This window comes from Medicago sativa, chromosome 8, assembly GCF_051527215.1.
Source record: "Medicago sativa cultivar Bolivia chromosome 8, Bolivia_mono, whole genome shotgun sequence".
In the NCBI taxonomy this organism is placed as follows: Eukaryota; Viridiplantae; Streptophyta; class Magnoliopsida; order Fabales; family Fabaceae; genus Medicago; species Medicago sativa.
The window spans coordinates 28,477,394-28,497,383 of record NC_140756.1 but is presented as its reverse complement, the minus strand read 5'-3'; the positions used below and the strand labels follow the sequence as shown (position 1 = coordinate 28,497,383).

General features: G+C 35.0%; 1 protein-coding gene and 1 long non-coding RNA gene across 2 annotated transcripts; one reads left to right on the top strand and one right to left on the bottom strand.

The window, feature by feature from the left end:
• Positions 1-8,743: 8,743 nt before the first annotated feature.
• LOC146898129 (uncharacterized) lies at positions 8,744-11,124 on the bottom strand. The gene is made up of 2 exons (XR_015021135.1): positions 10,891-11,124; positions 8,744-8,985 (listed from the first exon to the last, which is right to left on the bottom strand). It is a non-coding gene; the product is annotated as an uncharacterized LOC146898129 (long non-coding RNA).
• A 2,628-nt stretch (positions 11,125-13,752) lies between these two features.
• On the top strand, positions 13,753-16,229 carry LOC146898128 (uncharacterized). Its single transcript, XM_085731523.1, has one exon. It carries the CDS (start codon positions 13,938-13,940, stop codon positions 15,846-15,848), a length of 1,911 nt encoding a protein of 636 aa, XP_085587649.1. The 5' UTR covers positions 13,753-13,937; the 3' UTR covers positions 15,849-16,229.
• The last annotated feature ends 3,761 nt before the right edge of the window (positions 16,230-19,990 follow it).

Below are 19,990 nucleotides of genomic sequence, written 5' to 3'. Positions count from 1 at the left end.
AGGACTGAAGCAAATACAGTGCGAAAATACGAAGATACGGAACAAAAATATGTTCCCACCAAGTCAGAAGCTTGGCACGGCCAGTGCCAACATGTGGCACGGCCGTGCCACCCTCCAGGCCAACTTTTGCTGCTTTTCTTCAAGCCCAAGTTACTCCGTTGCAGCTTTACTGTTTTGCCCTTATAGTAGCTTAGTTTCTAAGTCAATTGTAAAACTATAAATAGAGTAGCATTCCATCATAAACAATTCTAAGTCAATTGTAAAACTATAAATAGGAACCTTTGCTTAGAATATTTTAGTTATTATTTCAATAAAAGTCTTTTATTCCTTTACTTTCCCTTTCGTAATTTATTTTATTGTCTTCTCTCTTCTTCTTCCCCCATGTCTACGATGAACATGAGTGGGTAGACTTCTTTGTCTTGGGATTGTTGGGAAGTTTAATGACATAATCCTAACGAACCAAGCTTTAACCCTAATTCTATGTAGCCGTAATTTCTAATTTAGATTCACCGTTTTAACATGAATTAACAATTATCAAACTGTGGAAGCGAAAGCGGAGGGTTTGATAATTGTTAATCCATTATCCCAAACATCAATTCATAAAGCGAGAGCGGAGCTTTGATGTTGGAACAAGTGAATCTAGACAATAATTGCAAGACAGTGAAATAGTCCTTGCAATTATTGAGACACAGATAGTTTCAATCCTTATAAGCATCTTCTAAGTAATCAAGTCAGCGAAATAGGCTTGGCTACTAGAAGTAAACTCTCACCGGACTTTCATCGGAAAGGTGAGGGGCTAAAGGGAAACCGGTCTTAAGAAATTACGATGTAAATCATGGAATTAGAAGTTAAAGTCTTGTCTAGTGAAAGATTTGTTATTATGACAAACCAATAATCCCAATGCTCTTTATTATTATTGTTATTTACATTCAGCAATCAAACCTCTTTTTATCAAACTTTCTCCTCCTTTAATCATTCTTTAAAGGTTAATTGAATTAAACAACTCCCTAGCTGAACGATACTCTTCTTACTACTATTACTTCGATAGGCCGTGCACTTGCGGTTTGGCTCTATCAAACCTCTATTTATTAGTTGGATCAATTTAATTCTAGTCTTTGCTCAGTTATTTAATGAGATCTATTTAGTTTTTATATGCAAAAGTCTTAATGATTTTTGGAATCCTATGGAGTGTGACATACCTTGTGAATCTCAATTGAACCTAGAAACAGGGGATGCAAACGGTGATCCTGAGGATGTCCTTGGTCACTCTTTTTTAAATGTTGCATTATAAACTTGATTCTTTCCCCTTGGTAAGGTAGACGATATAGAGCCACCTGTTTTTAGAACTACTAAGGTAAGAAAGGGTATGTGTTTTACTTATAAGATTCATAGACGAACTTGGAGCCTTTAGATGACAATTTAGGAATATCAATTCTTTTATGTTTTAATTACCTTTGAGAGAGTAATGCGCCCCTCTAACAACCTTATGTAGGCATACGAATCATATAGGATTGACAACCCCATGCTCATAGAGTGTGTATAACCTTCTTGTGATCAACATGTGCAACTTGACAGTTGAAGGGGCATAACAGATAATTACTTCTCTTTAATCCAATAAGGAAATAGAAAGGATTTGAAGAATCCTAACCACTGCTAAGTTTTGCAATAAAAAACTGTTACCAAAACTCAACAGTTTTGCGCAATCAAATCAAACTTGCAAACTCCCCCCAATTTAGTCGCTTTTATTTAATTTATTCACTTTTATTTCCTTTTTTAATAAGTATAGATAGTTGCCCAATTGAAACGACAATCCATGTGGAGACGATTTTACTTACTACTTTATTACTTGAAAATAGTTTGGTGCATTTGCTATATTTAATCATCAAGTTTATGGCGTCGTTGCTGAAGATTGTTGATATTCTCAAGGAGGTAATTCACTTTTTTGTTATTATTAATTAGTAGTTTAGTTTATATTATTTTTCGTTGTTACTAACTAGTAGTATTAAGTTATTTCTTTTTATTTTCTTATTAGAGTAGATTTTTTTTCTTTTTTTTTTAGGCTGACATTTTTTTTTCTTCCTTTTGTATGACTAACTTAGTTCTTTCTTTTTATTTCTCTTGGGGAAAAGAAATATGGGTTCTTTTCTTAAAAGAAAAGGATGGATTCATTATAGCTTTTCAAAACTTCTTTAAAAGAGTGCAAAACTATAAATACATGAAAATCATCTCAGTACATAGTGATCATGGAGTATAATTTGAAAATGAATCCTTCTGTACATTCTTTGATGATAATTTCATTTCTCATAAATTTTCTTAGCCAACAATACCTCAACGGAATGGAGTTTTTGAGAGAAAAATAAGAACAATGCAAAAAATGACCAGAACAGTTTTAAATGAATTTCATGTTGAAAAATACTTTTGGGTTGAAGTCCTCAAAATTCTTTCTCTATTCGAAACATAGTTCATACAGAAAGATTTAGAACAAAATTCATATGAACTTTGGAAAGATAGAAAATCAAATGTAACCAAAAAAAAAGAAAGATAGAAAATCAAATATTTTTTATTTTCATATTGTTGGGTGTTATTGCTATATCCTCAATAATAAAGACAACCTCGGAGCTTGACCAAAAAAAAAAAAAAGACAACCTTGGAAAATTTGACTCAAAGTCAGACAAGGAAATCTTCCTTGGATACTCTACCACCTTAAAGGCATACAACGTATACAATCTGAGAACTCAAACTATGGAAGATATTATGTACATTAAGTTTGATGGGTTTTAAGTGTTGGTATAAGCCCTGTAGGCCAATAGTTTATGTTAAACTTATGTTATATATCATGACTTTTATTATTAAATAATATATGACATTCTTTATTATAATTGTTGTAAGATTAATGAAGTCTCTATAATAGATAATTTGTGTGATGGAATATTAAGTGTGACTTAATGACTTAATCATGAAATTACATTAACATAAAGAACATTTTTCTTAAATGTATCCGTAGTCAAGATTTAATATAAATTGGGATAACAATAAAGCGCATAGACTATTATGTATGTAGACTGATGACCACATCTCATGGGTCATGGATATGAGATATTAAGTCCTTACTTATGTATAAATATTAGGAGTAATAATATTTATACTAGATTGACCCACCGTGAGAATACAACATAGTATTTTATGAAAGTGTCATAAAATATTCTCACAATGATAATGGTGTATACTACTCTTAGACATGAAACCACTATGATCCCTAGATGTGGACTTAAGTGCTTTATTGCCATTCAAACGTTGTCTGTAACAGGATAACCATAACGTTGGTTAATGGGCACTTGACGAATCATGCTGAGGGACATGAGCATCATAGATGAGATTTTTCCATCCTTAATAACACAAGATATATCTTTAGGCGTCTTGATGAAATATGACTGTAAGATTGCATGACCATGCCGAATCAAGTCAATATGAATATGGATCTTGTTATACCCTAATTTTGGACCAAAAAATACTAATCATCTTTTTCCTTATCTTGCATTTTAAGCCATTTGAACTGTCTCTGATCAATTGCTTCTTCCTCTGTATTTTATTTCAATGTTATTTGCAAAATTCACATAGAAGGGTATTTTAGTCATTTCCTATGTCAATTTTCTCTCAGTCTTTAAAAATTTGTTTAAGTCCTTTCAAATAGTTTGAATAAGTCTTTATTTCAATTCTATGTCAAAATCCATTTCAAAAATTGCATTTGAAACCATTTTGAGTCAGTTTTGCCCCTAGGGGGCATTTTAGTCTTTTCAAGTGTCAAAGCTCTGTTTAAATTCTAAGAAATTGTCTCAGAGTTTTTTAATTTTGCTTATATGAGTCCTTGCTTCAATGTCTTGTTAAAAATCCATTTTTAAATTGCATTTGAGTCGTTTCGAGTCATTTTAGTCCCCAGGGGCATTTTGGTCATTTTACACGAAATTTCGGCAGAGAGAGGTTACTTTAAAGTACCTCATTTAAGCCATTGGTTCGTTTTAGTCCGTTTTGTCAATTTTAATCGTTTCACTTTACGTTATTTTCCGGTTACCAATTTTAATTCATTTTATTTTAATTTTTCATTTTAAGTCTTTTTTGTTAAAAATTGCAGTTTAATCCCTTTAGTTTAGTTAATTGCATTTTAGTCCATTATTGTCCAAGTCACAGTCCAGTGCCACGTGTCATTTTTTCATTTGTCCATAGGGAGTTAGTTACAATCCAGTCCACATGGCAGGTTATGAATGGTCCAGCAGTCATACACATCAGCTATAAATAATCCAGTCACAGTCAATGGTCAAAAAACCCATTCATTCTGTTACAACTCAGCACAAACACTTCCACTCTTTCTCTCTCCCCCAAAAACAGATCAAACACAGAAAAAAGTGATGAACACGTTGAAGTTCATCAAGAACTTCATCATCCAAGAACCCTAACCACTTTTCCAACAACACAATTCATCACAAAATTTCTCAAATTCGTCCATTTCACACAAAAATTCAATATCACAGAATTACCATAATACCAAAACTCCTTTCAATTCCACAGAAATCAACGCGAATCATCAAAAACGAAACAGAAATCACGCCAATTCGTTAGGTTTTCACAAAATTCGATTGAGTTCGTGATAGTCTCAGTGATTTTCTTCGAAAATCATCATCATTGACCTATGTTCGATCCTCTCCTCGCAATTCAAGCCTAAGGCGATCACGAAGAGAGGAAAACTGAGAGAAAGAAGAAGATGAATCGAAGCAAGTGTTGAATCGAAGAAGAATCTGATCAGAGAGAGTACGAAGAGAAAACCAGCACCAAAACTGAATCAAGATGCTCAATGGAACCTGATTAAGGCTCGGTTGAAGTCAATCCAAAACCCTAGGGTTTCGAATCAAACATCACGAAGGTTCAACAATTCAGTCTTCGCCAGAAGATCCAAAAACGAATTGAAGCTTCCTCCAAATCGTTCTCACAGGTAAGCTCTTCGTCCTCTCTTGTTTTCTTTCCAAAATCTCAGCCGAAAATGCATGAATGATGTGTATCCATGAATCAGCGTAGATCTACGAGTTTTAACTCGTTTTTCATCAGAAAGATTAAAGAAAAACTGAAAATGTTTCGAAAATCAAAGATCTCACGTTCGATCTACGAAGATTCATGAATATTTTTACGTTTTAAGAGTTGAATCCATGTTTATGGCGAGAAAAGGGAGTGAAATAGGTCCTAGAACCAAGGAAGAGGACGACGGAACCCTCGCCGGCGGCGGTGAAATCCGCCGGCGATGTAGAGAGAAGAGAGAGCACCAATTTGACCTAGAGAGAGAAAGAAGGGGATCAAATGATGCATTGGACCGGTTCAAGGCCTTATATAGGCCAATGAACCGGTTCAAACCGTTTCTTGACCCGCTCCATACCCGTTTCCAACCCTGATCCGTCCTTAAGGCCCAATTCCACGCCAGTGAGTCTTGTTGCTATGCACACCCCCTGTTTCCTGCGTTCCTTGCTATTTTTTTTTTGCTATTTTCACCCCTGCTTGTCTAAAATTTTCCATGAAAAAATTCCTAAAAATTCCTATGTGATTTCAATATGTTTCTTGATACTTTTTGAACATTTTACATGCTAAAATTGGTAAAAGAAATGTACATGATGTAGCTTGTGCTTTAGATATCTTTCTTGTTAAATTCTTGCAAATTTTTGCCATATTTTGATATGACTTTTTGTCCAATTGGTACATGTGCTCATTGTGTAATCTTGTGATGTGCTTGTCACTAACTTGCATCTTTGTGTTTGCTGTTTGTGAATGGGATTTGTCAATTCCTTGTTTTGCAAGTAATGATAGTATTCTTGTGAAAATAAAGTGTACAATATGCCTAAAATGTGCTACAAGGCTTGGCTTGATATTTCCTCATAATTCTTGTATTGGGAACTGAACTAAAATACCTTGTAAAGTAGTCATGATATGAGGATTATGAGTCCTATGTTTGCCTTGTCATTGTGGTGAACTTTTAGGCATATTGTGCTACTTGCTTTGTTAAGTTTTGTCACTTTGTTAGCACTATCTTACTTACCTATGCCTCCATCCCTTTATTCCCCATACTACTAACAATTTCCTCTATTTTGTTGCATACATCATGAGCATTTCACCTTCCATCTCATATTTTCATCCTTCATTTTTCTTACACCTTAACTTTCATGCAAAGATTAGAATGTAAAGCTTAGGAATTTTGTAATATTTTACTTTATGCCTTTTAATTTCTTGGCAAAGAGGCCATAGAATGTATCTAGGCCAATGATGTAAAGGACAATGGACTCTAATAATGCACACCGACACAAGCACCGACACATGCACACACCTCACTTTAGATATATAGCTAGAATATGCATGTTTAGATGTATGTCTAGGATTGTATGTTTAGATGAATGTTCAGGCTTTATACTTAGAAAAATCATTTTCCCAAAAAACTTGAACAAACTTCACTCAAACATTTTTCATAATAAACCTTGGGGTCAAAACCCCATTGAATTTTCCTTTTATTTTCTTAATCAAACTTCAATGAAAAATAATCAAACTTTGACTTCTTTTGCAAAATGACTAATCAAACCTCACTCTTCTCATAAATTCTCATGCTTTTAAGGCCTCTCTCTTATTCTTCAAAATCCAATTTTCAAACTTAAAATCAACCAACAAAAACAAAAACATTTTTTGGAAGAGAACTACGGTGGATTTGATCCCTTAAACGGGTACGTAGGCAAGGAACAAAATTCCTTCAATTCAAATAAAATACAAAATTCAAAAACATTCCTCTCCCTCCAATTCTTCATTTAGCAAACTTTAGGTGTAAATAACATTTCAAAATAGCATTTAAAAATAAAGCGCGCGCGTAGAAATTAAAGACGGTTCCTATAGGATACTATAGTCGTTATGGGTGCCTAACACCTTCCCGTAGCGAAAACAACTCCCGGACCTCGATTCTCAAGGGTTTTGCTTACTTTTTTCCCTTCCCAAGAAAAAAATAAGATATCACCGGTTTAAAAGGTTCAAACGTAATCAATGTTTGACACCCGAAAACCAAGATAAAACAGATCTATACAAAGGTGATACAATCTATGTCTTGTATTCAATATACATATGAGGACAAAGGAGTAAATGTACACATTAACATTATCGAGAAAAAGGTTTCGTCAGATCACTTGACATTCTTGTCACTTGGGTCGTAGTGATATGTTGCTAGATACCGCTCATTGTTTATAATATTAAATATAAGATTTCATATTATTGTCAACGTTACAAGAACCTACAGGGTCACACATAATAGAGCGGTCAAAAGGAGAAATATAAGTAAGACTTATAACTTGGGGTGCAATTAGCAAATGACACTAATTAGTTAACAGAAGACTAAATGGGGTAATGGGCTTACGGAAGCCCAATAGTGATTACTGACTTGTAGAACACCCAAGGAGTTCTATAAATAGAACCCTTGTGCTGAAGTCATAGGTTGCACGTTTTCAGAAACCCTGGAACCACAATTCTATTGAACATCTAATCGTTTGGCTAGCACATGGGAACCAGAGGAGAACCGTTCGTGTGGACGAGTAGAAGCACTGCTTCTTTGATTTGCTGTGATCAAGACTCTTTTCTGCACTTCGAGAGGTAAGAATCTTTCACTAATCATGTCAAATTTGTAATGATCTAAGAGAAGAAAATCGAAATTTTTTATTTCGCTGCCTACTATTGTACTCGATTTCCTTTCATTAAGAACTTAAAAAACATATATAATATAAAGATGATGAGATACTCAACACACAAGTAATCTCAGTGAAGACAAATTATGAGCACACTACATCAACATCTCAAAACCCTTCAATAGGTTGGAAACTAGTAGATTACCATGCACATGATCAAATCATAGGAAACCTTAATAATGTGATCAAAACCAAAAAATTCTTCAGAGAAGATTCAAACATGGCTATGATATATCAGAATGGACCAAAATCCCTAGATGAAGCTACCATATATGAATCTTGAGTTGAGGCTAAGCAATAAGAGCTACAATAGTTTGAAAAGAACAAAGTCTGGAACATTTTCCCTAATCCTAAAAGTAAGACAATCATAGGAACAAGATGAGTGTTTATAAACAAGCTTGGTGAAGAAGGTAGGTGATTAGAAACTAATCAAGCCTATGATAAAACATTTGCACAAATAGTAGTGTTAGAAGCTATTACAATATTACTTGCATATGCTGCTCATAAACACAATAAACTTTTTTAAATGGACGTGAAAAGTGTATTTTTAAATGGATTTATCAAGGAAGAAGTAAATGTTCATCAACCTCCTGGATTTTATCAACAAAGAAAAAATTGTTTTAATTGGTTCTATTAGTATTTTTTTTTAATATGGTTCTATCACCATCAACATTTTGATCATCAAAATTACCATTTTTAATGGGCACATCACCTATATTTTTATTAGTAACAACAATCACATTTTCAAGAATTCAACGACAACATTATCAACATTTTGATTTTCAACTGAAATTTGTGGTTTCTTTTAACTCTTTTCTCTTTTTCTTACGTTTGGTTGGAAGTTAACTCACACATGGGTATTTTGGGAAGTTTGGTTGGGAGTGTAACACCGTACTTCTAATAAGCGGTAAAACGCGCGAATATACGAATATATTCTAGAAATAGATGCTACATCAACAAACCAAAAACAACATACATGTATAAATTGTCAAGTCTCATAAACATAGCAGCGGAACATACATATAAACCATGTAATTAACATCTCAAAATCTCATGACAATAAATACATCTCTTAGAAACAATCAATATCTCAAATCCAAAACTACATAATCAAAACAAAATCCAACATGCAAGTACTATCCTAGATCAGAGGCCTAATCTAGACACTTGCACATAAAAAGAGGAACTCCGCTCCTCAGCAACATCAAACAAACAGTCTAAGCACCCTGCACTCCATCTACCCGTCCATACGAAAAGGCAAGTGGTAAACCACTGAGGGTTAGCATTACATCATCATAATCCATAGTATAATTAACAAGAACATTGGAAATGAAAGATATATTCAAGAACGAAGCATAACAAATCATACATGTATTCACAAATATTCACAACATTCATATCATTCAAGATCATTCAATATCATCATTCCAAGTCCATACCAACAAGTGTATCAAACACGTATCATAACTTCAACCATGTCAATTAACAATTAACAAATTCAATCATCATGCACAACTCAAATGCATTTCAATTCACCAACAATGTATGCAATGACTTTAGACTCATCTAGATGCATGCGGTACCATATCACCTCAAGGTCGTCACCTTTGATGCAACAAAAACATCGAAATCACCTCAATTGGATATAAAATCCACCACCATCAGTCATGAATGCATGAACATATGACTCGACTAGAATGCACATGTTCACACAAACAAATCACCTCAACATCACCAATACTTGTATATATGCAATCAACAACAATTCACCACCACTTAACATATATACAATAACCAACAACATTCACAATTCAAGCAACATATAGTTGTCACATATATACACCACCAATCGTCTTCACATAAAGTATAACAACTATCCATAAAGGATTCATATGCAATTGGCTCTCAAAACTCAATTTCAATCAAGTTCGTCTCTCAAAGTCACAACATTAAAGATAATTGAGCATTTAAGTCAAAACCAAGTAAACAAGCTCAATTGCATAGGCCCTGTATTCTCACAAGTCACATATGCGTGCAGTTGAGGTTACATAAGCATTTCATCGGCCAAATACGACAGATTCATGAAAATCACAAAGTTGGTCTCTCTTTATCACTTTTCAAGAAAATTTCCATTTTCAAAGCAAAACAAATTCAAAATTGATGAAACCAATCACAACCATTTTTAGAAATCATATAAACAATATAAAACTTTTATCCCACTTCAAATTCCGGAGAAAAACGAGTTTTCGGAAAAATCGACGTTTGGACCGTTTTTCCAAAGTTAAAAGAAAGATTCACAAATCAAGTCCAATTCGATTCAAACCATGTTCCAGTAGGATTAAATGCATAAATAGAGGTTTAACAAGTTGAAAGAAACATTTTAGAAAGCCCGGATTGGTCCCCAAGTGCACGAAGCGAAGAAATAAAAGTGGCTGAACTGGAAGCTGCACACTTAAGCGTCCTCTGCACGCTTAAGCGTCCAAGTTCCAGTAGCTTCTGGACTTAGCACGCTTGGAGCACGCTTAAGCATCCTAACTCCAGAAACTGCTCGCTTAGAGCATGCTGCAGCACACTTAAGCGTGCTGTCTCAGTTTCTTTCAAAAATTGTTACGGGTTCCAACCTTTTTCACCCAAAAATCCCCATTTCAATTCCCCAATTCACCAAATCAAGTTCCAGAAGGTGTTTATGGGTCAATATAGGTTCAATGCACTTAAACAAACATGAATCAAGCATTAGAACCAACAATTCAACTCATTTCACCAAAATCATAAAATTTTCTCAAAACACCAACACAACCACAAATCTCCTCACAAATCCATAAACAACGATTCCAGTTACACCAATTCGATTCCAACAGCTCAACAATCATCAACAACAACTAATGAACACAAATTCATGCAGAATTCAACATCATAACTTCATTTCTCATCAAATTTGCTCAAGAACACAAAGTACCAACAATTATGCATTTCAACATGTTAATTCACATACTAACATACAATTATCATACAAATCATGTTCTCAAACATAACAACAACAATCATGCACGAATTTACATCAATCAGAATCAATTCATCAATTTCATAAAAATGGGTAAAAGGAAAAAGTTATGAAATTATGAGTGAAGCCTAACCCTCTTACCTCTAGCACCAAGAATCTCTAACCCAAGCTTCAATTTAGCTCCTAGATGATGAATTCCTCTTCTAGCTCTAGCCTCCAACCCCTTTCTCTTGTTCTTCTTCTTCAACCCTTACCTTCTCTCTATTTCTATCTCTTCTCTATTGTAAATGTTGGTGGAAACCTATTTTCTCTACTAACAAGAGTTTATATAGGTCCTATTTAATTGAGCTTAACTCACAACACCTTAATGGGCCTAACCCATTCCTATTCTAACCAACATGTACTACTCACTTAACGGTAAAATGTAATACTAACGGTCACCTACCGGTAATTAAATAAATTACTACAACAACTCTCACTAAGCACTAAAAATAATTCTCAACAAAATTACAAGAGTACCCCTACTCTCAAAATGACCAAAATACTCCTAAGTCCAAAATGACTAAAATACTCTTCTAACACCGAATTCAACAATTCCCAACCAAAAATACACACAGAGGCAAATAATCACATAAGAGCAAATATAACACATAAATAAATAATAAAATAAATCTAGCGAAAAATCGGGCTGTTACATGGAGTGCGCATTTTTTGTTGGGAGAAGAACATTTTTTTGAAATTATAACCTTCACATACAAAATGATATCTAGGTCCTTTAAATGCGTTGCTGCAAAAGCTCAAACATCCTTATCAAAACAATATCAACATTTTCACATGATGATTCAAAGTAAAGAAAATAAAAAAACTTTCGCACATGACTCTAAATCAAGAAAAAAGATTTTTGATTGAATTATACAAATTGTTTGAATTAAGGATTTTCACAAACTAGGGGTGTTACACTACCACTATCACATGTTTCTATGAAAGTAGCATATCTCACATATTATATAAAAAAGGGTTTAATATGTGATTCGTCCCTGCAAATAGGGCTCGCTTAAAATTTCGTCCCTGCAATCGCTAATCCTTTTTTTTTTTTTGCCCCTGCAAAGTTTAATCAGTTAAAAATTCGTCCCTTGACCCAGTTAATGACTGCCACGTCATCAAAATTACCATAATGGCATGGGAATTGACCAAAATACCCCTGGGCTAATTTTTTTTTCCTTCAAAATTTTTTTTTTCAAAATTTTGAAAATTCTTTTTTAAATTTAAAAAATCTGAAAAAATAATTAAAAGTCAAAAAAAATTTCGGAAAAAAACTGTTAAAATTAAAACTGAAAAATTTTTGGGAAAAAATCGTAAAAAAAATTTGGGAAAAAACTGAATTTTTTTTTGAAGGAAAAAAAATAAGCCAGGGGTATTTTCGTCAATTCTCATGCCATTTTGTTAATTTGATGACGTGGCAATCATTAACTGGGTCAAGGGACGAATTTTTAAGTGATTAAACTTTGCATGGGCAAAAAAAAAGGATTAGCGATTGCAGGGACGAAATTTTAAGCGAACCCTATTTGCAGGGACGAATCACATATTTAACCCTATAAAAAAACACGCAGAAGGTGTTATCAAAGACATGTTCTCTTCTCAACCTACACGATTTGGTATTCGTACCTAACTTAATTGTCAGTCTTTGCAAGTAGTCCATTCCCACTCGACGAATTGTTTCTCTTAGACATGAACAAGTTGTTGGATGCTACCTTGGACTTTGGGTAGAACATTGCACAAACGTTACATTTCTTGTGATTTCAAGAACATCATTTTTTTTTGGTTACAAGGCTAAAAAAAAGAAGAACAAAAACAACAAAAAGAAGAGCTAACGCCTTAAGAAAAGCGTTAACATCATTTGAGCATCATTTCTTTTGATTTCAAGAACATCATTTGAGCTTTGAATATCGTTGTTTTTCTTCGCATTAACATCTATAAAATCTATTTATATTGCTAAGTGCTACAAAGCTTCATTTAAAATTACAAAAATGTTAAATAACACAACACAAAATACGTAAAAGAACAAATGCTTTTATTTATAAAGAAAAAAGAAGGTAAAAAAGCAATAAAATCTAGTTTTCATACAATATCACATTTACATAATCGATAATCAACAAATATAATTAAATGAATGATATAGTAAGAAGTATATCTATGAGATCAACGCTATAACATAAATTATTTGTTTAACGATTATGGAATTGTGAAATAGTTGAATGCGACAATTGGCAACATTTTATCTGGTAGGAAAACAAACATTAGAGATAAGTAACTGAAAGGAAAGACTGCGTGTAAGAGAAATCAAAATAGAGTGAAGTAATCGTGTGTCATGTGTTTGGAACCACAACGGTTGTGCCATTCTCGCATTCCAACTTGTTTTCACCTCGGAAACTGAAATCTCCACTATGTAGCTTCTCCCTCAGCACAAGTCTCCATCATCAGCTGCACGCAATACCGAATACCAAATACAGACTAAACAATTTTTGGTTTGACGTCAGATGTACAAAACTCGTTTTCAACCATGCTTTCACCGAGATTTCGCATAAGCAAGAAAACCAACCTTCTACGTAAACACGATAACGTTGCCACAATTTTGAGTAAACATGAAAAACCCACCGTGCAACCAAACATACGCTAATCGAAAGGAAAGATTGTAGAAGAAGAAGAAGAAGAAAGTGTTTGCAATGCAATAATAGGAGGAAACTAACTTTGATGCAAGGAGATAGGAGACAAGAATATAAAAGAACAAATAAATTGGGGGAAATTCTACTATGGACACAAACATAAATAAATAGTGTTTGGGCACACACACATTAAAATATTTTTTTTAATAATAAAAAATAAATTGATAATAAAGTGATTTAGTAGTTTGAGGAAAATAGTTGTGATGTGTGTGTGACCAAACACTATATATTTATGTTTGTGCTCATGTAAGAATACCTCATAAATTGGTTAGAGAGGGTAGATAGATGAGGAAGTAGTGAGTGAGTCTCTCTCTCTCTCCCCCATAAAAAGAGAGTGTAAGGATCATAAAAACTTTTTAAAAGACAAAAAAACAGACACAAATAGATATTTGATAGACAAAAATCAAAATAAAAAACTGCTCATTACACTTTCTTCTTCTTCTTCCTACACACTTTCTCAGAAACATGAATTCAAGCAAAAGAGAAGAAGAAGAAGACGATCTTAATCTTTTCCTTCCAGTCCCACCGGATCTATCAATACACCCACCACACCAGATCCTCCCCTCCACCACCACACAACCACCACCAGAACCTCCCTCTTTCTCTCTCTCCGAAATCGTTCTCTTCCCTTCCCCCTCCCCTTCCTCCTCCCCTCACAGCCACTCCTCCGGCGACTCACCACCACAAACCACCGCCCCAACGCTAAAACCTTTTTTCATAAGCCCTGACCCACATATCTCATCTCAATTCTACACATTCAATCGGGATTCTCATTCTTTAATGATCAACTGCCTCCTCCAAAACCGCCTCGCCACTCCGGCCGAGATCCGCGACGCCACGCCATCCCCCGTTCTTAAATCGTGGCGAACAGTTTGGAAAGACCGGAACGAAGAAACCGCTTATTTAACTGCCTGGAAGAGAATTCAAGATAAATTAACCGCGCGTGTTGATCAAAACGGTAATCAATTTCTTTGTTTCAAGAACAACACGAATCAATTCGTTTCGCATGTTAATCAATGGCAAGACATTGTTATGAATTTTCATAGTGATGCTGATCTTAAACATTTAGGTGTTAAGGATACTGTTGAGAGAATTAAACAGGTTTGGACTGTTGGAGCGAAGTTTTATGGGATTCCTGAGAGTTATGTTAGGGTTTGTATTGCCGCTTGTCCTGTTTGTTCCGCGGCAGAGTCTGGATCTAGTATGTCAGATGCTGCCGCGGCTGCTAGGAACAAGCGGCGGAGATTTGAGTATACTGAGTCTTTTGATGTGCCGGCTAAGGAAGTGCCGAGCAAGTTGCAGCAGTTAGCTGCTAAGCATAAGGTTGTGCTTTGTATTAGACAGAAGTATATTAGGTATAAGCCGTTTATGGCGGAGGTTAAGGATTATGCTTGTCATAGAGCGGGTCAACCTGCTGCGAATAAGAAAGCCAAGATTTTGAAGAGGGAGCCTTATGCTTCGAAGAGATGTGGATGTGGGTTTAGGATTAGGGCTATTGTTCCGATTGCGAATTATAATGAGAAGGATAAGAGTTTTGTTTACGAGGAAGAGGGGACCGCGGTTTTTAAATTGTATGCTGTGCATTCGGGGCATGAACCGGGGCCTTTGGATGGGAATGCTAGGATTATGCATAGGGTTGTTGGACATAAAGGTGGGTATTTGATGGATCAGGATGCAGTTGTTTATGGGGTGAGTGAGGAAATGGAGAACGAAGGGTTTGGTTTGATGGGGAAAGATGATGGAGATTTGCAGTTTTCGGTTTTGCAACAGGTGCAGGAGTTGAGAGCTGAAGTTGGGATGTTGGAAGGTAGGGTTTCGAAGATTCCGCAGGAGCTGTTGGGTTCGGTTTCAAGGGATTTGTTTGATGTTGTGAATAGAATTAGGAGTATAGGGGAAGTGGGCTTGAAGCCAATGGGGTTACATCCAACGGATAAGTCACATTCAGACGATGTCTTGGTTGGGGATAATGATCTTGCAAACTGGAGTAATCATCACCATGAAAGGATTTACGGGAATGGCAAGGAAACAGAGCTGATTGAGGATGATGAAGATAGTTTCGGCCGCACCTTGGGAGAAGTTGTTTCTTGGGGGGACCATATCAGAACGGAGTGCAGAAGTCAGAAGGATCTCATAAGCGAAACTTGTAAGCCTGAAAAGTGGTTGAAATGTGATTTTGATCATAAGAGCATACTTGATTGTGAAGATACTAAACTAACGAAGCCCATCAGACATAACGAGGCAATAGTTTCAGACGTAGGTCTTGGTTGCGTTGACAGTTTCTACCAAGACAATTCTAAATGGTATGATTCTCCTTGTGCTTTGGGTACCAGTGCAGATTGTGAGGATACTGGATTCCATCATGGAGAGATTTTATAGTGCCATGAAGGTCCAAGTTTATACACTCTAACCTAGAGATCAGATTCTGCTCTGCCTATGTACCCCTTCAAACAATTTGAAGTGGGATTGTACATTTATGTATACAGAAGATTGGAGCCGCTCAACTTGCCCTTTTAGGTGTATTTATTGTGTGTGGTTCTGTAAAGTATGACTAATTATGCTTCTTGCACATAGCTTTGTTATGAGTTTGAATATATTTATTGACCTTGCTCTCTCACAGACTTCAGATTCTTTAGCTTAGTCCTTCTTATAATGCACATCAGTGTTTTTAGTGGTTTGTTTTTTAACTTCGGATAATTTTGTATGTATTATGAAGAGCTACCGGTGATTTATTGCCATATGTTGTGAACTTTTTCTTTATGGCATTTAGCTATTTTCATTGCAAATCTACTAATTTCTTATATGTAAAATATCATTTGGCTTTTGGTTGTTCGAAGTTTATCAACTACCATGCAGTAAGGGTTATTAGACAACCCAATATATCATCTGTATTTCAGCCCCACTCGTTTGGCGATTGCTTTCGTGCCGAATTGAAGCATCTTGGTGGTATTGCAAATGCCTTCAGGTACATCTGAGCTTCCTCCCCTTCCCTTTTTTTCCATGCTTTTCTAAATGCTGTAATATGTGATTGGTACATGGTTGGCTATGTAACAAAACAATAGTTTTGAGGCAGATAGGTGTATGCACTGTTTATTCTGTTTTCCAAATCTTTAAACTGACTGCTGGCATGTAGTTGGCAATTTCTTGGTTTCTATGGGTGAGCATAATCAGCATTAATCTTTTTATTTAGGGGGCGAAGGGAATATCACACCTGGGATTAATTTTTACATCAAGTTCTAGTTCTTCTTTTTATAGATTTTTTCAACTGGTAATCATAACAGATCAACTAACACACTACAAACATATGATGATCCTTTAAATACACACCTGATTGGAGTATCCGTATCATGAGGTATTCAAGACAACAACCTTGCATTATGTACAGGGTTTCTATAGTTAATTCTGAGACAATTTTTCACATTTCTGTTTGAGTTAATGTTATGCCCCGTCTTGTATGAGGTACTTTTTTAAGTTAAGTTAGGCGCCTGAGGTTGTTTTGTAATTCAGTGAAGAACATCATAGATGAGTTCAAAATTTGATCGCATTTGCTGTAGCTTGTCTGCATAACATGCTACTGTTGTATTCTCATGGTTTGTTCGAATGCCGATAGATGCACAAATATTTTTCTGTGAAAACGAAGATCTTGATAACATCGTATTTATCACAGCTAATTTCATGGTCCAACAAGTTTTGTCTTGCCTGTCTAATATTATTCTATGGAACTTGTCCTGTTCATTACATTTTCTTCTGTGTTACAACAATAACAACTAGTAAAAACTAAGCTTTATCCTACTAGGATTTTCTTTGAAATAGTACTCATATTTGATATACTCATATATTTACAACCAAATAGAACATGTGAAGCTTAGAATTTTTCAGGGTCCTTTACATCTCATGAATGGAGGTGACAACTTTTGTGCTCAAAATCTTACATTTATATTATTGTTCTGTATGAATTGGTCTCGGTAGTGTGTACCTGTAGCTTCATGCTGCTCATTGAGCATTAATCCTTCAATGCCTTTTGTAAAGTTAAATAAAGATGATTTTCATGGCTAGTTATTAATATAACCTTTTGACTATTTACATCTGTCTTGCTTATGTAAGTTTCCATTGGCTATGAAGGCAATTGACCTGGAGAAAGATGCCAGATACTGCAAGGGCCAGGAAGATTATTGCGTAGCCATAAAACAGGTTTGCTTATATATAGATAGTGGGCTTGTTGTTTTTAACTGAAAGCCCATCATATATCATACAGTGTGCACCATGTTTTTCTGTGTTCGCATTCATGATTCATCACAGCGCTAGACATTGTCCATTTCTAGTCCTGAACCTCTCTACTTGCACCTTGTTTTCTGTGTTTGCATTCATGATTCATTGCAATGCCAAACATGGTCTGTTTTCTAGTTCTGAATCTCTCTGCTATTACGTTCTCATGTATTTTTAATCTCTGAAATTTTTTCGTGTGCTTTGGTTGCTGATTTAAATTTCCGTTTGATTCTTGTACTATCATTCATCACATCGAGTCAATATGCAAATAATTTTTATTTGTTCCTACACTGGATGCTAGTCTGTGCCCTGAAAATTAGGATATGCGGTAACCTGACTGTTAGAATGTACTGTTAAATGTTATCTGATACCCAACACCAATAGATTTCATGGCTTTGAAGTTTTATCATAATTTATTCATAAATAAAAAACAGCATTTTGAATTTATACAACTGTTTTTGGACGAATGGGACTGTTTATATAATTCACGTGTAACATCTGATTTTTTTTTTTAAACATGGTAAATCATCTTAACACCATCAATCTTACCCTTTTGATGGCTTCAAAGCAAACAGATGCTCACATGCTTTAATCTTGCAAATAATTATGAGAAGTTTTCACAGACAACTTGTCCTTTTTGTCATAATTCAATCCCATGATTGAAACCAATATCTTTTATTTTGATCAGTGTTGGCCTGAATGAGAGAACTTACCTGATGAGATCAAACTTGGTTAGTTTCTCATTTTGTTTTATTGTGGCTTTAACTGAGACTACAGAATTGTTCATCTCTGGTCCTAAGCTGTTTCATTGTTCCTTTTGCCTGTTATGTTTATTACTGAAGAAAGTAAGCTGTGAAGGCATTAAGATTTGGATCTTAGTTACTTGACTGATGTCTATCTCTTACGAGTCTCGTGCAACTTATCATATGCCAATGAAAGTGTTAATCTCATATCCAATGTTATGTTGATTGAATGCATGATTTGTAATGGTACGGATAATTTCATACTTGTAGTTTATATTTGTTATGATATCTTAAGACACAATATGATAGATTATAACATTATAAATCATTGAAAACGTGTATTGTATCTATACTGAACAGTGTTATCCTGTCTTGGATGTGATATAAAGAGGTGTTCTATAATACTTAAAGGCTTGTTTGAAAAATAAATGTTTTAATTTCATCCGACTCCATTTCGTCTTATTGCATTCTATCCTCTACTACCAATCTAAACAGGCCCTGAGTATCTAGAAGACTAGAACCTTCCTAATTATTTGTTAGTTAACTCAATGCAGAAGTAACTGGAATTATACTACAGAGTTAAGGAGAAATCCCATGGATTACAGAACAATAATCCAGAACTTATTAGATCTGCACTCTCCCAATTTCCAAGGCCACAATTTACTTATCAGCATGCTGACAAATAGTAACTACCTGCTAACAGAATGTAACACAAATATACTATCAAAATTCAACTAATTTTAAGAAGCTAACTGAAACCACCTGTAGAATCTTTTAGAACAGTAACAGAGGTGGATCTCAGAACCTGTGGGTGGGATATACACTTGATAGTTGATACAAACCATTATTTGGTGAGTATGTAACTCTTACTTGATTGAAACCAGGAAACCAGGAATTGATCTTGCTGTTCCCAAAGCAAGTAGGCTTCATTGATCTTCCCTAATCTCTATCTCTGACAGAAAACATGGAGGAGTTGCCGCGTTTACTAAAAAGTGAAGATGCTGAAATTTAATCCCAGGATCAGTATGTTGCTTCTATAGTAGAAAGTTACTTGAGTCTAGAAAATAACATGCGAGAAAGTTAATGTGGATGGCAAAGCAAAAGAGACTTGCACGAGAGTGGGATACTTAAAGGTTGTGGCTAGTTTGCTGCAGGAGTCTGGTGCGGCTTGTTTACTATGAAAGGAGTGTACTCTGACTGGTTTTCTGTCACGAATGAAACATCTTTCAGGACAGCTGCAGTGTTTGCTTTGGGCTGCAACTCAGAGAGTAACCAAGTTATGATTACAATAATGATAATCTAAGAAATCCAGATACATAGCACAATAGCGATACAATACTAAATGAATGTGATAACTTTTTTTAAAAAGTTACGATACGGCTTAGATTTGTTAATAAAAATTCATTCACAAGCAATGCACAATGTTTGTAAAGAGAGTTCATACACAAACTATGAATATGATTCGTCTGATCTAATCCATTGCCTATTGATCTAACAGCTGAGACATGTTGA